The sequence below is a fragment of the Accipiter gentilis genome, chromosome 7 (genome assembly GCF_929443795.1).
Source record: "Accipiter gentilis chromosome 7, bAccGen1.1, whole genome shotgun sequence".
Lineage (NCBI taxonomy): Eukaryota > Metazoa > Chordata > Aves > Accipitriformes > Accipitridae > Astur > Astur gentilis.
In genome coordinates, this window is record NC_064886.1 from 8257817 (window position 1) to 8276306 (window position 18490).

At 57.8% G+C, this 18490-nt stretch overlaps 1 protein-coding gene across 1 annotated transcript in view; it reads right to left on the reverse strand.

The window, feature by feature from the left end:
- Positions 1–132: 132 nt before the first annotated feature.
- The window catches only part of VAC14 (VAC14 component of PIKFYVE complex), a 65688-nt gene continuing 47330 nt past the window's right edge, over positions 133–18490 (reverse strand). Inside the window, exons 15-19 of the mRNA XM_049804440.1 lie at positions 6151–6325; positions 5280–5398; positions 4352–4431; positions 2581–2731; positions 133–1010 (exon numbers count right to left, since the gene is read on the reverse strand). Coding sequence (XP_049660397.1) covers positions 848–1010; positions 2581–2731; positions 4352–4431; positions 5280–5398; positions 6151–6325 — 688 coding nt within the window. The 3' untranslated portion in view covers positions 133–847. The remainder of the gene's footprint in view (positions 1011–2580; positions 2732–4351; positions 4432–5279; positions 5399–6150; positions 6326–18490) is intronic.

Below are 18490 nucleotides of genomic sequence, written 5' to 3' on the forward strand. Positions count from 1 at the left end.
TGGCAGGGCTGGGACAGCCCAGGTCTCAGGGTCGAGCAAGATGCTCCATGCCAACCCCTGCTCTTGCCCTTTTTTTGGCCCCCCTTGGGACTGGATCCATGATGGGGAGCCCAGCTACGAGGAATGGGCTGCTCTGCATCGCTCGTTTATTTTATCGTGGGGAGCTTAAGTTAGGAACAAAGAATCGAGTCCGGGCTGGATGCGGTGGGGGTCTCCGCTGCCCCCCGTGCCCCGCTGTGCTGGCTGGGAGTTAAGGCTGTGCTGCCATCCGTGCCCAGAGCTGGGGGCTCGGGGAGGGTGTGTGGATGCGGGGAGGGGGCCGAGTGCCACACACAAGAGTGTGAGTCCCTGGGTGAGATGCTGCAGGCAACCTCCAGCATAGCCTTGGAGCCAGAGGGTGGAAGTCGGGGTGGCGGGAGGCGGCCGGCGGCCCCGCGTGCTTGTTTTCCAGGGCGGGAGGCCAGGGGTTGCTCCCGTCTTCCCTTCCCCTCCGGTCTTGCTGGCAGGAGGCTGGGCGCTCAGCTGACAGTCACGGGGAAGGCATTAGCAAAGCAAAGGGGAGTTTCCTCTCCCTATTGCAAGAGAAGACAAGGTGCTTTCCCCTGGTCCTCTCCTCCTGCAACCCTTCCCCACGTCCCCACATCGCCCATGGGAGAAGCTGGCACAGCCTGGGGGTCCCCCACCATCCACAAGCGCAGCGGGGAGAAAAACCAGCCCTCCGCCGAGCGCTCGCCCATCTCCCTCTGCCATTAAACCCACCAGATCTGCCGGCGGCCAGCAACCGGTGTCCCCGTCCCCTGGTCCCTGCCCCAGCAACCGTGCGCACCCGTGGCTGCCACGGGGATGCTCAGAGGACCACCCGCCGGTCCAGCTGCTCTGCCCGCCCGGCTCGCTGGTGTCGTGCTTCCAGGTGCTTGTTTTGGACCTTCTCAAAGTGTTGCAGCAGTTCCGTGTAGTCGATGTTGGAGGCTGATGCCCTCTTGAAGCTGGCGCTCGGTTTGGTGCTGTCCCTGCAGGGAGGGAGCAGAGAGTGAGGGCAGGAAGGGGCAGGAGATGGCTGTACCCAGGGCATCCATCACAGGCAGCACCAAGTGCTCGTCCTGAAGAAGCTGAGCCCAGCACATCCTAGTGATGCTGGTGTCCCATGAAACACCCCCAAAGAGCCATTTCCCTCCCCCAGAGGCATGAGATGGAGCCCAAGAAGTCCTGGGACAAGAGAGAGGGGACAAGGGACATTTTCCTCAGCACCCTGGCCCCCGGAGGGGCGGTTTAATCCCTGCAGCATGGATTGTCCCCCCCGTCCCAACCCATTCCAGCCAAAAGCAGCAAGACTGGCCAGAAAGGATGCCAGCACCACGTGCCTCGGTTTCCCTGCCTGGTTTTACGAGGAAGCAAAAAATATCCATGTGCTACGGCACAGAGGAGGGCTGGTGGCGGTGGGGACAGCTCCAGCAGATGAGCACCCACAGCTGGAGCCCTCGGGAGCCCACAAACGGGGCTTTTAGTTTTTGTCCCCCAGAGCTGTCCCCATGTAAGGCGGAGGGGATACACCAGCCATGGGATGTCCATCGGGTGACAGGGGGGAGCCCACAGAAGGATAGCAGGCGGCTCTCGAGGCCCTAGCATCCCCCCAGGGAGGGGGCAGCTGGGGCTGGCCTGTTATGAAAGCCGGCTTCGGTGTTTGAAGGAATGTAGGTCAGAGTTAATCAGATGCTCAGGCCGTCTGACAGCTCCGGTTGCTTGAAAAAAACCCGCTGCCGGGGTTAGAAGGGGGGAAAAAAGGAGGGGAGAAGCACGTGCAGCCCCGCCTCCGCCCCCCCAATTAAAATCAGTGCCGGGTTGTGGGTACGAGCTCAGCGCCGGAGGCCAGAAGGGATAAAAGCCAGCCCAGGGGAGCAGTTAAAAGCCAAGGAGTGGTGGCAGTGGGGGCTTAATTCAGAAACCTGCCCATCTTGGGAGCTCTTCTTTTTGTTCCCAGGGCTTTGCAGAGGCAGACCCAGCTTTATCATCAACGCCCGCCCCAGCTCATTAGCTGAGGGCTGAAGAGCAAATCCCACCACCAGTGTTTTAATGAGCGGTACCCCTGGGCTGGGAGCAGGAGGATTTCGTCTGGTCCCCAGGGAGACGCTGCCCTTGGACATCACTGCTCATGGCTCCCCGAAGGCCAGGGGTGGGGATGCAGCAGCTAGCCCCAGGCGTGCGCGGGTGTCAGGGTCCTTTTGGGTGCCGTGAAGGCTGTCAGGGCTGCAGGGGAGATGCTTTGGGAGCACCCCCCGGCTGCCGGAGTCTTTCTCCATAAACCTCCTTTCCAGCTCTGCTCGTTTCCATAGCGACCCCACAAGTGAAATTTTCCATCCCGGATGCCAAATGCCTGTGGATGAGGCACAGCCCTCCCAGGGTTACCAAATATAGACACAACCCCCCCCCCCCCTCCAAGCCAATGCTCTCGGCCACGGGGCAAGGAGCAGCCGAAGGAGCTGGGGGGTGAAAGGCAGAGCACGGGGCTGAGTCTGGGATCACGGGGATGCTCGGCCATGGCCCGGGGAGGATGATGTCAGGGTCCGTTCCCACAGCACTTACGCAGTCTGCATGAGCTCAGGGTTGGGCACGCACTGGAGGCGGTGGGAGAGGAGCTGGAAGGCACTGCTCTGGGGCAGCAGCATCAGCAGGCCATAGAGAGCCTTGATCAGGTAGGGGTTGTTCTTCACATCCAGCAGCTGCAGGCGAAGATCTGGAAGAGGAGAGCAAGAGGATGGGGAGGCGAGTAAAATGCATTTCACCTCCAGCAGGTTCCTCCCAACCCCTCTGATGGTCCTGGGGAGGCTGGCACCAGCACCCGCATGGCACCGGCAGCCTCTCCCCTTCCATTAACTCATCCATCTTTGTGTTCCTCACAGGCCAGAAGCCCCTCTCCTTGCCACAGCCCCCAGTCGCCAGCTAGAGAAGGGGGCAGTGGCTCCCCAGTCTCCCATCCCTGCTACCGCTCATCCCTGAGTACGTCCATGCTGTCTGCGTGAGGACACATGTGCAACATGAGATTGCTCCTCAGCATTTGCAGAATTAGCGGAAATACCCACCCTGAGGTATCACATGTCAGGAAGGCTGGGTGACACCATCCTGGGGACCCTCTGGTGCAGAAGGGATCCTCTCTGCTCAGCCCTGATGGTGTTGGGCCTCGGCATTGCTCAGCAGAGGAGAAACCACCCTCCTGCTCCATCCCTCATGGTGCTCGTGGCTGGAAGGGTCTTCTGGAGCCCTACAGACAACTGACGTCCCACCTGGGGCAGCCCAGGGGATGGGGGGCAAGAGGTTCCTGCCCCAGCATCTCACCTCCTGCTTGCCACTAGCACCTCTGCTGTCTCCCAGTGAAGGGAGCCGTGCCCAGGGATGCTGCTCGATGGGGGACATGTCTGTCCCCTACCCCGAGACTCAGAGATTAAGGCGAGCCCAGTGGGGAACCCTCAAGGAATAATTTTGGGCTGTGGAAAACAACAACAGACACGTGGGTGCCTCACATGGGGGGAAAGTCATCCTCGGGATGAAGCACAGGGTTCCATGGAAGGCAGTGTGACTGAGGGCAGCCCACATCTCCATTGCCCAGCTGCTCTAACCCTCTTCCCCCCAGATATTCTCCAGCCCTGGGCCTATATAGGTCCTCCCCTCAAAGTCCTTTCCAGGACATTTCCCAACACCCTCAATGCCCAGCTCCACTTCCAGGGAGAAGGAGCCCAGGGGCAACCAAATGCCATCACGAGAAATCCCCCGCAGCCACAGGTCACCCTGCCACGTTCTGCCCCACCACCACCAGCCTGGCTCCCACTGCCACGATCCCGAGTCCCTGGCCAGGCCCTGGCTGCGTTACCCAACTGGGGGGGACCCACACTGCTGGGGCTGGGAGGCCAGATCTGGATCGAGTAGCCACTCTGGTTTTTTATGGCTTAATTCTCCATTTCCAGAAAAAGACACCTTTTTTCTTGCTAAGGGTCCCAGCAGCACCCACGATGCCACCCCGTGCATCCAAGGGCGGCATACATGGCTCCCCTCATCTGACACCCTACCTGCACCCTGCCCCCCCATCACTCCCCCATCCCTTTGTTTCGTGCCAACTTTGCTCGCTCCCTTAACCTATATCTGGGGGGCAAGCTGCCCCCCTCCCTGGTGCTGCCAGCGCACCCGTTCCCAGCGGGCAGCTCCAGTGCTGGGCAAACCTCCCGGCAAGAAGTCTCATAACTTCTGCTCTATTTATTCGTGCGGCGGCTGCCGCTTGCGATGAAGGAGTGGGGAGGGGAACGAGCCTGGGGTGGGGAAGCACCGCGTGTCGCCCCTTCCCCATGCAGGGTTTTCTCCTTACATGTGAATATGGGGCACTCGATGAGCTGCACCAGCTTGTCCACCTCGGTGAGGAAATCCACGGTGACCTCCAGATCCCCGCTGGATGTGGCTGTTAAGGATGTTACTTTGGAAAAGGGTGGCCCGGCAGCAGCAGACGGCTCGCCCGGGTGATGCCTGGAGTAGACCGTGGCTCTGCCAAACTATGCCTGCATCCCCAGCTCCTGCGGGAAGTGAGCAGGCAGGGCTGAAAGTCTGCAGGGCGGCCAAGGGATGATGACAGCAAACAGGACAAGCAGGCAGGGATGGGGGAAAAGGCAGGCTGCCCAATAAGCCAGCAGCTTGCCTAACTAGAGAGCAGGCAGGAAGATGGTGCAAGGCAGGGTGCTTGCTTTTACGCCCCTGGTCCACGGGGATGGCATGGAAGCGATGCTGAGCACTCCCATCCCCCAGGAGAAATGCCGGCATGCACCAGGAAGGGAACCGGAGCGTGTTATTAAGCTTTCTCGTATTGGAAAGCTACTCAGGGAGGCTCGGGGTTTGTCGGCACATGAAAGTAATCATTCTGCTGCAGGCAGATGGTGAGCTCACCGGGAACCACACTGTGCCGGGTGCTGCCTGCTCCTCATCGGGCCAGGAGGCCAAAGCCTTCATCTTCCTGGGAGGAAGAGGATGCTGAGGAGCCTCCCCTCCCGGGCAGGAGAAGGTCAGGGCTCAGCCAGCACACGCTTTCCTCTTTCTACACCACAAAAAATAAGGACGACGCAAGGGGAAGGGAGCTGGCGCGCGCCCAGCGCTGGCCACCCTGCCCTCCCATTGTGGGGACGCCGCCCCGGTAATGATGGGCTGCGGGCAGGAGGCTGGGCTGGCCCGCAGGGTGACCTTTGTGCTCACAGAGGGACCAGGGACCAGCCCGGGCATCGGCCTCGCAGAAAACCCTCAAAGGATACAATTTCTGGATGAGGTCGTATGCATGCTTGTAGTTCTGGGTAAGGAAGCAGAGGGACACGGTTGTCACTGGGTTATGACACCAGGACCGGTACAGGCAGCAGAAGAGGTTACGGCTTTCCTGGGGAAAGAGTGAGCCATTGGGGTCGGGTCACCTGCGGGACCAAGGCCATGGCACAGAGAGCCCCGGGTCCCCGACAGCAACCCGTCAGGCTGGCAAGTGCCACCGAGACACAAAGGGATGTTTCTGGACCCACCAAGTCCACCTGGCACTGGCATGAGCCCACCAGCCTTGGGAGATGGAGACCAGGTGGGTTTTGAGGTGGCAGCATGATGGAGTGGCCCTCAGGGGTGCTGCATGCACTGCAGGACGAGGGGCTGGAGGACAGCCCCTGTCCCACCCAAGGGGATACCACTGCATCGCTGGCCTTCAGCATGAGGAGGAGGAGAAGTGTTCCTCCCTCTCCCCGCCTTGCTCGGATGTCGCTGGTACTGGTGGCAGCTGCTTGGCAAACCCCAGGGGCGCGTTCCAGGCAGGGACAGCTGAGGGACTGGGGGGCTCTGCTCTCGCTGTCCCCTGTCCCCTGTCCCCTGTCCCGTGTCGGGGCGGAGGGTGGGAGATGGCAGCTGCTCGAAGGCTCGGGGAGTCAATTCCCATCCCGGGGCAGAAAAGAAAGAGTTGGGCATGTCCTCCAAGCCCCCCTCAACTCCTCAAGAGTGGAGGAACAAAGGGGCCACCCTGGGCACCCCAGCTCCAGCCCTGGGACCTGCCAGGTGGGGACCGAGCAGCAAGACATGTCCCCAGGTGGCTGTCAGGTCCTCCCCACCTCCATTATGTCCCCCAGCAGCTGAGCCTGCTCCTGCTGCCCATACCGGGGTCTTCAGGTCCTTGAGTTGGTTCCTCAGCTGGAAAAGCTCGGAGGATGTCAGCAGGATGGTGTTCAGGGTGTGCACCATGGTAGAGGCGAACTTGAGGTCCTCTTCCCGAAGCAGTATGTCTGCCATGGAGTGGAAGATGTTTTCTGCATTCAGAAGTAGACAAAGCTGCCTGCGTATCACAGAGGAGAGAAACCGGAGCAGAAGGATGGTTAATGAGCGCAGCCGAGACCCTGACCTGAGCCTGCACATCACCCCCTTCCTACAGAGAGGACCAGGGTGACAGATACGGGTGCACCAGAGGTTGGGCGAGTACGGTGGCACCAGAAGGGAGATGCTGTGGGGCAATACCAGGCCCTGCATTTGGAGGGTGCAGCTATTCACACCAGGGCAAGGCCAAAAAAACTAGCTGAGCTAAGACACATCCCTAGTCATGCTGCTCTGGGACCTCACCAGCACTCACCACCGTGGCTTGTTGCCACCTCAAGCCTTCCAGTGACTTTCCTCGAGAGGTTTCAGCCTTGCTTTCCACCCTGACAACTGCAGGGAGCATGCAGCAGTGTGGTTACAGATAGCACGTGATGACTCGGTTAGACCAGTATCCCCCAGCACCAGTGAACTGGTAGGCCACCAGGACAAACCGCTCCCTCCCAGCACTGTGCAAGTCAGCAGTCCTGGAGACAGAGGCTGCCTTTCCTCTACAACCCTCCTTTCCTCCAGTAACCTGCCCCGTTGCTCTTTGAACTCCTCCACACTCCAGCTCCCAGGAAATCTGGTGCCAAAGAGCTCTGGAGCTCTGGCCGGTGAAGCTGGAAGATGCCTCTGCCCCACTGGACAACCCACCAACAGCACTCTCCCCAAAACATGCCATAGCCAGCGCCACGGCCCATTCTGATATGCCTAGCTAGGCCCGTCGGGTCACAGCAGGAATGTTCTGCTTAACAAACCTTGGGGCATTCTCAAGGTTTTCAACATTTTAGACCAAAGACCAAAAACCAGATTTTTTTTTTTTTTTTTTTTCTTCTGTGTTTGTTTGGATTTGGGGATTTCCTGTTTTTCTCCGGGCTTCTGCCTTCTTGGGCGGTTTGTCTGAGGACACCTGAAACGCTGCCCAGCACCAGCTCAGCTCTACGGTGCTTGTATCAGGGAGACCTGGGGTAGCCCACCCAGCTTCTCCTGAAACTGGGATGCTCCCCGGGTCCCCATATCTCCACCACGGGCTGATGGGGAACCTCAGCACTGGGGGAGACGCTGCCATCCCCCAGAGCTCCTCTGGTTTCCCCAACTCCTACCAAGCACCATTGCCCACCAGATAATCTCAGCTGGCAACTGAATCCCCCCCTGGAGGCATCTCAGAAGGGTTTAGGAGGCAAAACAAGGAGGACCTGCTTTGGCAGTTGGGTGGGAGGCATTTGCTAGCTGCTCGGTTTGGCTGGGAGGTGGGAGGCACACCTAAACTCCCCCTCCACCCCAGTCATGTTTTCACTTCCTGGGGTGAGGAAGAGGAAGAAGGTGAGTTTCCAGCCCCTGTCCCTGCCGAAAAGGACTGAGGGAAGACTATATGGCTATAGGAAGATACCAAAGACCATACCCTAAAGCCTGGTGGTTTAGGGACACAGGAGGCAGACGGGGAATGAAGAAACGGATTTTGCCTCCTGAACATGTGGAGGAAGAAACCCCTCACCTTCCTCCTACCTCCTCATCCTGCCAAGCAACCCATCCCCTCTTCTCCCAGCCCCAGCTCCTCTCCATCAGCAGTTCCCGCATCCCGCGTGGCCGCCGCCAGACAATGAGATGCTCTGTGCGGGCTTTTACGTAACCCAACCCAGCAATCGCCCTGGACCCAGTTAAAATGGAATGGGCCGTGATAAATAAGCTCATTTATCCCAATTATTCTTACGTAACTGGCTGCATTCATGGGGATGAAAACGCTTCCCCGCTTGGACGCAGGCTGGCTGGAGGAGGGAAAGCGATGGGAAAGCGAAGCATCGAGGGAGGGAAGGGGAAGGCAGAGGTTTTTAGTCCAGCCTGATGGAGCCAAAAGCAAATCAATAGCTCAGCATTGCAGGCAGGATCCAGTCATCACCAGCTGTGGCAAAGGAAGCCCAGCCTGGGCAGGTCAAAGCTCAGCCCAGGAGTGAGCCGGCTCCATCCTACGCTTCTCCAGTAAGAGGGGATAACTGGATGCCCCATCCTTGCCAAGCTTCTTCCAGCAGCCGTGCTGGGCACTCAGGACTATGAAGCGGGATGATTTACTGTGCCCAAAGAGAGGATAGGTCCTCCAGGGACAAACACTGGGATAGTTTTACCCCCAGTTGCAAAGTGCCTGGTATGCTGGTACAGCAAGAGACTAGCTCTTCTGCTCGTGGCTGGCGGGGAGCCGGTGTTTTATACCTTCCAGGCAGAAAGGCTAAGAAAAGAGCTCAAACAAGCTCAGCCAAATCAAAACCAGCACCGGCAAGCATTGAGGGCAATTCAGTGACCTCCGAAGCTGCCCTCGTCCACCCATGGCAAGGATGCTGGTGGGGTCCCCCCCTCTGCTGCTGCTCCTCAATGGAAAAGGAGGGCTCTTGCTTTCCATAAATAGGAGCTCTGACATTTGGCTGGCTAATGCCGCACTCCCAGCGAGCAGGGGGCTGAACGCGAGCCGCTTTCTAATTTCAGGCCTGGTTTAGATTAGTGGGGAAGGGTTGGGTTTGTTCCCCCTCCTTTCAGTGGCGCTGGAAAACTGGAAACCATTGGGGTGTTAAAGGAGCAGCTGCGCAGAGTCCGTGGCCCCCTCTTCGAAGCTGTGTCACCCCCCGTGGATCCTGACCCACCTGAGCACCATCCCCTCCAGCTGCCCCCAGGCTCTCTGGGAACCACCAGAATGAGTTTGCCAGTGCTCAGCAGCCTCCCCTGATGCAACCAGAGACCCCCAAACTACCCTCCCCCCAAAGCCCCTTGGTCAGCACATCCCAAAAGTGGTCCCCAAAGGAGGGGACAACTGGCTGACCACGCAGCTGCTGGCCTCGGTGACAGCAGCCAGCAGCTGAGCCCAACCGACAGCGCTGGGCGGCTGCCGGTGGGATGGGAGGGGGTCCCCCAGAGCCGATCCCCTGGGAGGCTTCAATGGCACGAGGGGAACGCGAGGCTGGCTGGGAGGAGGCGGAGGAAGGGGCTGTACAGGGCACAGGTGGCTTCAAACTAAGCAGGCAGCAGCCGAGATGCTGGAGGGACGGCTGTGGCAGGGGACGGGGCAGAGGGGACAGTGAGCGGGAGCCATACCCCTTATATGTACCCCAGACATACACACCCCATAAATATGCATCTCCCCTAGATATATACATCCTATAAATATGTATATATATATACACACCCCTTAAATATCTATAGCCTACAAATATATACACCCCAGCTGTAAGACTTCAAACCCTAGTTACTAACGGGGCTGGCTGTGGCTCACCCATCCATCCACCTGCCCACGCTTTGATGCGACGATGGAAGGAACCAGCTAATCCCCCCTAAAGCATCATCCCAGGGAGATGCCTCTCCCCGGGACTCTCCCTGTATCTCCACGGGTGACACATGCATCCCCTTGCCCATTCCCTTGCCCACAGGGACCCAGCAAGTCCCCAGGATGCTCCTGGCGTGGCGGAGGAGGGGAAGAAGCATCCCAGGAGAGGCAGCAGCCGCAGAGCATCACCGCACCATTAGGCAGCCGTCGGTGCAGGCACACCGCCGTGATAATGAAGTGCGGTATTTAGGCCATTAAAATTTAACTCCTTAAATTAAAAGGGTTATTCAAGCCTTTCCAATGGAGCCAAGGAACGTGGCTGCAGGCAGATGGGAGGCAGCGCCTGCCTGCAGCGTGGCGATGGGGGACACCCCCTCCCTGCCCATTGCCTCAGATGGGGCTGAGCCGCGGCGGGGCTCCCAAGGGACCCAGTGGGTCACCTCCAGCCCCTGCTATGAGGACAGGACCCTGGCCTTCCCCTAGCCTAAAGGACCCCTCGGCGAGACAATGCTGGCCAAGGGAAGAGCTATGGAGGTCACCATGAGCTTTGCACTGCTGTGCCACCCCAGGGTCCCCTCGTGTCCCCGAGCTACGCCCTGGCTGCACCCCATTAAGGACCACAGCCCCCCCCGATTCAGCAGTCACCGAGTCGCCAGCGCAGCGATGTCAATCGTGACGAATTCCCATCATGCTAACGATCGGTGGGGCGGGATGGGGTAGCCATGTATGGGGGCAAGCCGAAAGCCCCAGGGCAGGGAGCTGCTGCGGGGCCCGTGTGCCGGAGCCCGGGGGACGTCAGAGCGATGGGGCAGCTTCAGAGCCACATCTCCAATTAAGGGCAAGCCCCGGCATCCTTCCCAGCCCTTTTGCTTTGACAGCTCGATGCCTGGAAACCCAGCTAATCTAAACATCATCGTTTCAGGGAGCTGTCGCAGCTCCCATCCCACCCGCTCACCCCTTTAACCGCTTCAGCCCCGTCCCCTGCCCCGAGCCACCACGCAGGAATGGAGCGGGGGAGGGTTGGGGCAGCCTGATGCTTGCTTGAAGGGGGTGAGAGTTTGCTTTTCCATAAAATTAAAAAAGAAAAACAACACAGATGAAATCCAGCCCCGCTGCAGATGGAGACACCGTCCTCTCCGCTGGGACCCGCAGGGAGCCATGGCAGGGAGAGCTGCCGGCCCCCCTCCCGTCACCCGGCCATGCTGAGCACCGTCCTGCTGTGTTCAATTAAACAGGTGCTTCTTCATTAAGCACCAGTGATTTGCTTTATTAGCTCTGGGCATACACGGGGCCCCAGCAGGGAGAGGACTGTGTCTCGTTCCACTTCCAGCAACTGGGACAGAGCCCGAGTTGGGAAAGGAGCCGGCCGAGCTTGGGGGGAGCGATGGTCTGAGGGGCTCTGCCCTGCTTTTCAGCTTGCAGGGCCAGACCACCGCCTCTCGTGCGGCTGTGAGGAGGGCAGAGCCCCTCCGTCCTTCCTCCCCACCTCCTCTTCCTCCACTCCCTTCCTCTCTCCTCCCCAAGGCTTTCTGCCACCCTTCCTCCCTGTGCCAGGTTCCCCATGAGATGCCCTGGCTCGATCCGACTGCCCGGGGAGACCTGCAGCCCCTGCGATGCCCAGCCCAGCCCTGTCCCCCCCGAAATCCTCCTGCTAGGAAAAGCAGCATCCCCAGCCCAGCCCAGCAGCAAGGATCTGTTAAGAATGTGCAGAGGAAGCACAGATAAAATTAGGACAGGAAGGGGAGAGGGAGAAGAAAGCGGGGAAGGCAGAAGGATGCCTTTCCCCTGTCTTTCCCCACCACAGCGGTGAAGAAAATCCCAGTCCTCCATTTTTCTCCTGCCCATTGCTGAATCCAGGCTCCGGAGCTGCTCCTCCGGGCAAGGGAAACCATGGCAACCCCGGCAGCTCCCGCTTTCAAAATTCATAGCGTTTAATGTAAGGGATTGTGAAGGGTTTGGGAAGGTTAGGAGCAGTGGGGCTCCTTCTGCAGGAGGCAGGGCTGGGGAGGAGAGGAACCCTCTGCCTGCTCCATCTCCTCTCTCCCAGCCATCCGTTCCCATCTCAAAGCATGCCTTTGCTCGCATGTTTCCTGAACGAGCTCAGGACCTTGTCAAGAGACAGAGAGGACCCAGTGGGGTCTGTCTCCTGGGGATGGGCTCGCAGGCACTGAGATGGAGCAAGATACATGGCAGAGCATCATCATTTGCTGGGCGTGGGAAGCTGTAAAGTACAACCCGGCCAAAGAAAGCCCTGGAGAGCATGGACAAGTCCTTGGGAAGGTCAGCTCTGGAGCCAGGAGCTGTCATGACTCGCCCCAGGTAAGGAAAGAGCCTGCTTGAGCCAGGAAGACAACGTGAGCAAAACCAGGACTAATGCCTCCTTCTTCACGTGGCTTTTGGACTCTTCTTGATGTCCTGATGCTCAGGTCCTGCTCTTTAAGACATCAGGTCAGCCAGGAACAGGAGCATCGGATCAAAGGGAGCCCATCAGCAGGATGGGCGAGGGCATTTGGGGGAGACCTAGTTTAATGTGCAACAAAGCCTGAACTTTCTTTTCAACCTCACCAGCCCCAGTTTCTCGTGGTCGTTACCAAGTTCTCCCGGGAGACTCAGTGAAAGCCAGGGACCAGAGATGTGCAGATCTGGGGAGGAGATGTATGGATCTCGGGAAGCTGGAGATGTGATGCCTTCACTTGAAAAGGGAAAGGTGCAGAGTGTTTCACTGCAAACAAGAAAACCCTCCCACGAAGCGTCTGCTCGGCAGAAGCTGTCAGCATGACAACTGCTGAAGGAGCCGTGGTGCCAGCTCAGCGCTGAGCTGGGGCCGTCTCAGCCGTAAGGTGCTCCCCAGGGATCCCCAGGAATGCCCAGAGCAACCCAGGGCGATCCCCGAGAGGAGCACAGTGCCTCCTTTCTTGCAGCACAAATGTACATTAGTATTTCAGACCAGCTTCAGCTGGCGAAACAGCATCTTGGTCCTGCAGAGCCTCAGCCCTCAGCTTCTGCTCCTCGTGATGCTCTCCTCGGACACTGGACCAATGGGAGGTCCATGTCACAGCTGGCAGGATGGCTTCCCCACTGCCAACCTGCCTACCAAAGCTGTGAGTCACCTGGACACGTCCACCTTGACTCATGATGAACCTAGCCTTGTTCCCACCTTGGACATTGGCTGCCTGGAGAACAGCACCCTGCAAAGAAGTCACCTTCAGTTTATAAAGCAGATATCCAACACCTCTGGGCACTTACATGATCAGTGAAATACCCACAGCTCCATTCCAAACACGAGGGGGAAACAGGACTGTACCAAGGAGAAGGAAGAATTTCTTCAGAAGAAGTTCCTTCAAACTTCTTCTTCAGTGTCTTCCTCTGATCGTCTTCAGCACAGAAGATGATCAACCACTAATATCCTCTGGGCTGGGCCAGAAGCTAAAAGGTAACTAAATTTGGAAACTTAATGGTCCACTCAGCCCAGGGCATTGCCCAACTCTTACACATAACACAGATGAATGTGATAACTCCAAGGTGAAGCCCACATCCAGCACCAGATTCCAGCTGCCCAAGTTAGTGTGTCTCAGAAGTTTCCTTGAGGAAAGCTTACAGTGACCGATGGATAAAGCTATCCTGCCCGCAAGCGTGCAGTCACTGATGACCTGCAAAGCCTACAAGATGCTGCAGGAACATCTGAGCATCTACAGGAGGCTTACTGGGAAAACAGGCAGCTCTCCCCCTCTGAACCTTGCAGGAAAGCAAAAAAATAATGCCCCGAGGCATTTCTTCTCCAAATTTTAAACCTGCTGATGACCCAAAGGCAAAATGGACAGCTAATGCAAGTCTCACCCTGGGCTCCTGGGGCTTCAAGCCCCAGGCAGGAGGCACGGGCAGCAGCGTTACAGCATGTGCCTGGCAGGGCTGAAACCCTGGCTCCAGCCTACCTCCCCAGCTGAGGGGAATGACTCACGTTCAACCAAGCCCTCCAGAACCTGACCCCAGAGCGGGACTTACACCAGGCAGCGAGGTTTTCAAACAAGCATCCTCTCTTTTCAAGGGAAGGGTAGGGACTGGCTGGGAAGGGGGGGGGGGGGGGGAGATGCGTAAAGCAGCAGCAGATCCTTCCTTTGAGACGTACGCTTCCCTTTCAGGCTGACAGCTGTGGCCTAATTTTCAAGAAAACTGACAAGCGCCTTATTTCTCCCCCTATAATTTCTCTTCACTGCAAATAAAATAGGTTAAAGGAGCGGGCACAAAGCTGTGACAACAGGAGCTGGGAGAAGCTGATCCAGTTTGGGGCATGCAGAGCTTGCAGAGAGATGGGAGCTGTGGGCCCTGCGCTCACCCCTTTCCCTTCCCTCCCCATCGCTTTGCTTTAAGATGAAGAAATAAAAGTGCTTTTGCTCCTAAAAGTGTGGCTAAGCAGCAGGCTGCTGTCCTAGAGATGGATGAGCCTTTGCATCGCCCCTGTAGGGAAGGCAAATTTGGAGGGAGATGGTCTGGCTGGGCATCCCCAGACCTCTAAAAGTGGAGGGACTGGCTGGGGGTGGAGTATGTCAGGAATATGCTGCATGTTTGAGGGTGAAGCTTTCCACAAGGAAAGAAAAAGGACTGGAAGGGGGTGGCAGCAGGTGGGGACTCATCAGCTCAGCTCGGGGGCAAGCATGCCCCAGGGTGGGAGATGAAGCTGCCTCATCTCTTCTGCCAACATCACAACTTGGACCCACTGCTGACTTTTGCCTCACTTTTGCTTGAGCAAACTGGCTGTATTTTCCTTGATAGGCTCCAATCCATGTACAGACATATTCGAGGCAGTGCTAAACCTTGTGTGGCTTTGGGGAGAAGGGACAGAAGGAGCAGGAGGAGTGGGGACACTCGAGCACATCCTAGAGCTCAGGGAAGGAGGTGTCTGCAAGTAACTCAGCAAGCCCAGCCACACTCTGGACTCAAGAGTGTCAGCTAAAAAAACACCCGCATTTATGCTGTGGTTTAGATGTCCCAGATGTTATTTTGGCTTTACTGATGAGCTTGCCTCCATGCCTGCTGCTTCTCACTGCCTTTCAGCATCTTGGGGTGGATCCTGACGCCCGACCTGCCTTTGGAGCCGGGATCCCTGGAGGGATCCCAAGGGGGGATGCAACCTGAGGAGCCTCACTGCCCCTAACCCTCTAAGGCCCATAGATGTGCAAGAGGAGAGCGGCTGGAAGCTCCCTGCTGTACCAGCACCCTAAGAGCACCCAATGCTACAAGAGGTCCTGCTCCAGGTGCAGCTGAGCACCGAGAGCAGCTCATGCACCGAAGGGAAGGAGCACCAAAGGAAAGGAGCTCCAACCAGGGTGGCTTTTGCACAGCTCCACGCTTTCAGTGGGGATATTAAGATGTCCCATTCCAGGACATCTTATCCCAGGGTATCTCATCCTGGGAGCAGAGTGCTCAGCTGGACCCGTTGGCAAGAGCTACAGAGCCTGCAGCTGGAGTGAGCTCTTCCCGGGGCAAAATCCAGCCTCGAGCATCCGCAGCTCGATGGAAACCTGCAGCAAAGTGAGATTGTGGGAAGTGCTGGAGCATCCTTGCCCGCCTGCTGCTTGCGCCTGCAATTGGTGGGCGGCGCGTGATGAGGGAGGGCTGCGTGCCCGTCGCTGGCGGAGAGTGATGGGCTGCGAGATGCTTGAAAGCAGCCAGGAATGGAAAAAAATCCCTTGATGAGAGCAGCAGGAGGCAAAACACTCAGCCCTGCCTTGATGTTTTTAACCGAGTGTGCCCTGTGCCTTGGGGGGATAATCCTGAGCAAGATCCCCTGTTAGAGAGATGAGGGGAAAATGCCATTATTCAGCCTCTCCCAGACTCCCTGTCCTGGCTTTTCCCTCCACGGAGATGAATAAACCAAGATGTCCCATTGCAGAGCAAGAGAAGGAAACACCACCAGAACCCCCAAGCCCTGATGGATGGGATCAGACGGGTTAATTTAGCAGCTACCTGCAAAACCCACCCCCCTTGCCTGCAGCCACTGCTGCCTCCCCACTATGAGGGTCCTCACCCCATCGGCCAGGCAGGGAAAATTTGGGAGACACCTTGGAAGCTGCTTGTGCTGAAGCCCCGCGCCGGGGAACGCGATGGTTAGCAAGCGTTAGCTGCGGGCTCCTCTTCCCGCCGCCCAGCCCACCTTTTCCTGGCTTCCCCCTTCCCCAGCTTGCTTTTCCAGAGCACTCCTGCTGGGATCCCAAGGAAAGTGCTGGGAGAGAGCAAATAGTCCTCCCTGGGGACCTGCCCTTTGAAGGAACTTGGCCATTTTGGGAGGATTTTCCTCCCCTACGCACACTTCCCCTTCCTCCCCTCCACCCTCTCGCTGACCTGCATTAGTCCCAGCCCACTCCAGCGCTGCTGCTCACATGTGGTTCCCATTTTTCTACAGAAAAAACCATCAAATCTTTCCAAGCAGCTCCGAATACAGCCGGTCCTGGAGCAGCTTCAGCGGGTAGGACAGCAAACTCATCCCCAGGGGCTGGTCCCCTCTCCAGCTCCCATGGCTCACTGGAGGCATCTCCTGTCCTTCTCTGGAGGGTCCAGCCCCAGGAGGGGGCTGGCAGGAGCTGGCTCGGCTCCTGCTATCCCAGCAGGGATAATCTTTAGGCAGAGCAACCAGGCTCCTCCATCGTGAAGGTCACACTGCTGATGGCTCCCAGTGCATTGCAATCCTAGATCCAACCTCTAGCCTGGGGGAAATTATTCCCACCCACCCCCCCCTTCAGCTCCTGCTCCATGGGGCTGCAGAGGGTATTGGAGAGCCCAGCATGATGCCCTATAGCCTCGGTGAATTAAAACCTCATTAAGCATGTCCTCCTTTGGCCTTGCAGAGCCTGTTGCATGATGTAAAATAGGCAGTTTGAGAGCTGAGGGTTTTTGAAGGTACAGCGGGGTTGCCGGCTTCCACCCCAATTCACATCAAAGCCCAAGAGGAGCCCGTGCCCGGCTGGGGCAGTGGGAGACATGTAAAAGTGGAGCCTAGATGTCCCCACACCACTAAAACACCACTCCAGAACTCTGACCCTGGGCTTTCCCATGGCTGGGTGGAGGCAGAGCCGGGGAGAAGAGATTTTGGGGAGTAGCCAGGGATTAAAGGTAGGCACAGAGGAACGAGCTGGAGATAAGTGAGGAGAAGCCCGCAGACCTGGGGATGCTCCATCACCCCATGCCTGGCTGGGGGCTTGGGTGCGAGGAAGCCCCACTTTCTGCTTTGCAAAAGGGCAGGAAAAAAAAAAGCTTTCTCTGGTTCCTCCTTTCTGCAAGGCACGAGGAGGGGGATGGAGAGTGCACAGTTCATTAAAGCAGAAGGGCAGGCGGCCAGCGAGCATCCTGGCAGGCAGAGCAGTGTATTTTCGCAGGCTCGCTGCCTCCCGACACAGAAGCTTCCCTTGTAGCACTCACAGCTGTTTGGATTTTACCCGAGTTCATATCACAGTTTATCAAAGGGGCTGCATTTCTTTTTTCCTTCTTTTTCTTTTTTTTTCCCCCCACTTTGCCGAGTACAAGCCGAACGGTTCCCGCAAAAACAAATGCAGGTTTTGTTCTGCAATGCGGCGGCCTGGAGGGCAGGAGAGAGAAAGAGGCGACATGCGTTTCTCCCCCCCCGCCCCCCGCCCTGATTCACTTGCTGGTGGGGCAGAGGGATTTTCATGGCATGGTTTTGGCAATGGGAGCTGGAGGGGGCATGGTGGCATCGGCACACCTGAAGGAAGAAGGAGCAGGAGGGGATCCTGCATCCCAGCCCAGGGAGTCTCCAGCTTGTCGGGAGGTATTGAGATGTTTGGCCAACACACTGTACGTGTCCACGGGAGCTCAAGAGCACCCAGGCCTGGGAGAAGAGGAAAATTTTGGTTAGCCCCAGCTCTTGAGCCTTCCTTGGCGAGGGGTGGGTGATGGGCTGGGAGGTGGGACAGCGAGGCAGGAGGAAAGGATGAGGTTAAGGATGGGGTGGGAGGGCCAAGATAGGGCAGGGGGACAGTGAATCACTGCAGGATGGTGGCATCCTGGGGCTTCAGCATCCCCTTACCACCAAAGCAGACACCCACCAGCTCTGTACAGCATCCCCAGCATATCCCTCGCTACCCGAGCCTGCGGCTAAACCCCCATTCCACTCCCTCTCCTGAGCCCTCCTCACTGGGATGCTGGCGGGCCGCCCTTCCCTTCCCACCCCCTCCAGATGGAGAGCATGGCCCTGGGAATGCTAGGCAGGCCGAGCAAAAAGTGATTTAACATGCTCCTCACTGCCTGCCTGCCAAGAGCATCAGATGTCTGTGCTCCACAGGACATGCCGGCCCTCTGCTCCCCCACTTCTCCAATTCCCCATCCCAGTTAGCAGGTTCAAACCCACTTTGCTTCTTTTGCCCTACTTTTGGGGGAGAAAGGGACATCGCATGGTCAGCCCCAGCCTCTCTCAGAGGCAGAAAAGTCCCCTCCCTGCCCAAAAAGAGGGGACCGGCCACCCCAGCCCCACGCCAAGGCCACCACCGTAAAGCCCTTCCTGCACCCAACGTAACGTGCCAGCGTTTGTCCCCAGCTCTGCCCTCTTTGCTATCCAGCTCTCTGCTGACATCGTCCCAGCAGGACTTAGAGACCTCAAGGGAAAGGCAGGATTTCCAGCCAGGTGAACTTTTCTGGTCTGCAGGAGCCATAAACCCATGGCCCCATCACGAGACCTGGGATCTTCCAGCTCCCCAGCTAATGCCATAAATTGGACAAATAACCTTATCTGCTCCAGCCTATGTCTTCCAGAGTGGATGGAGAACCAACCCACCATCCTAGCCAACCCACACGGGGTTCAAGCATCCCCCCCAAAAGCCAAGGACCATCCCC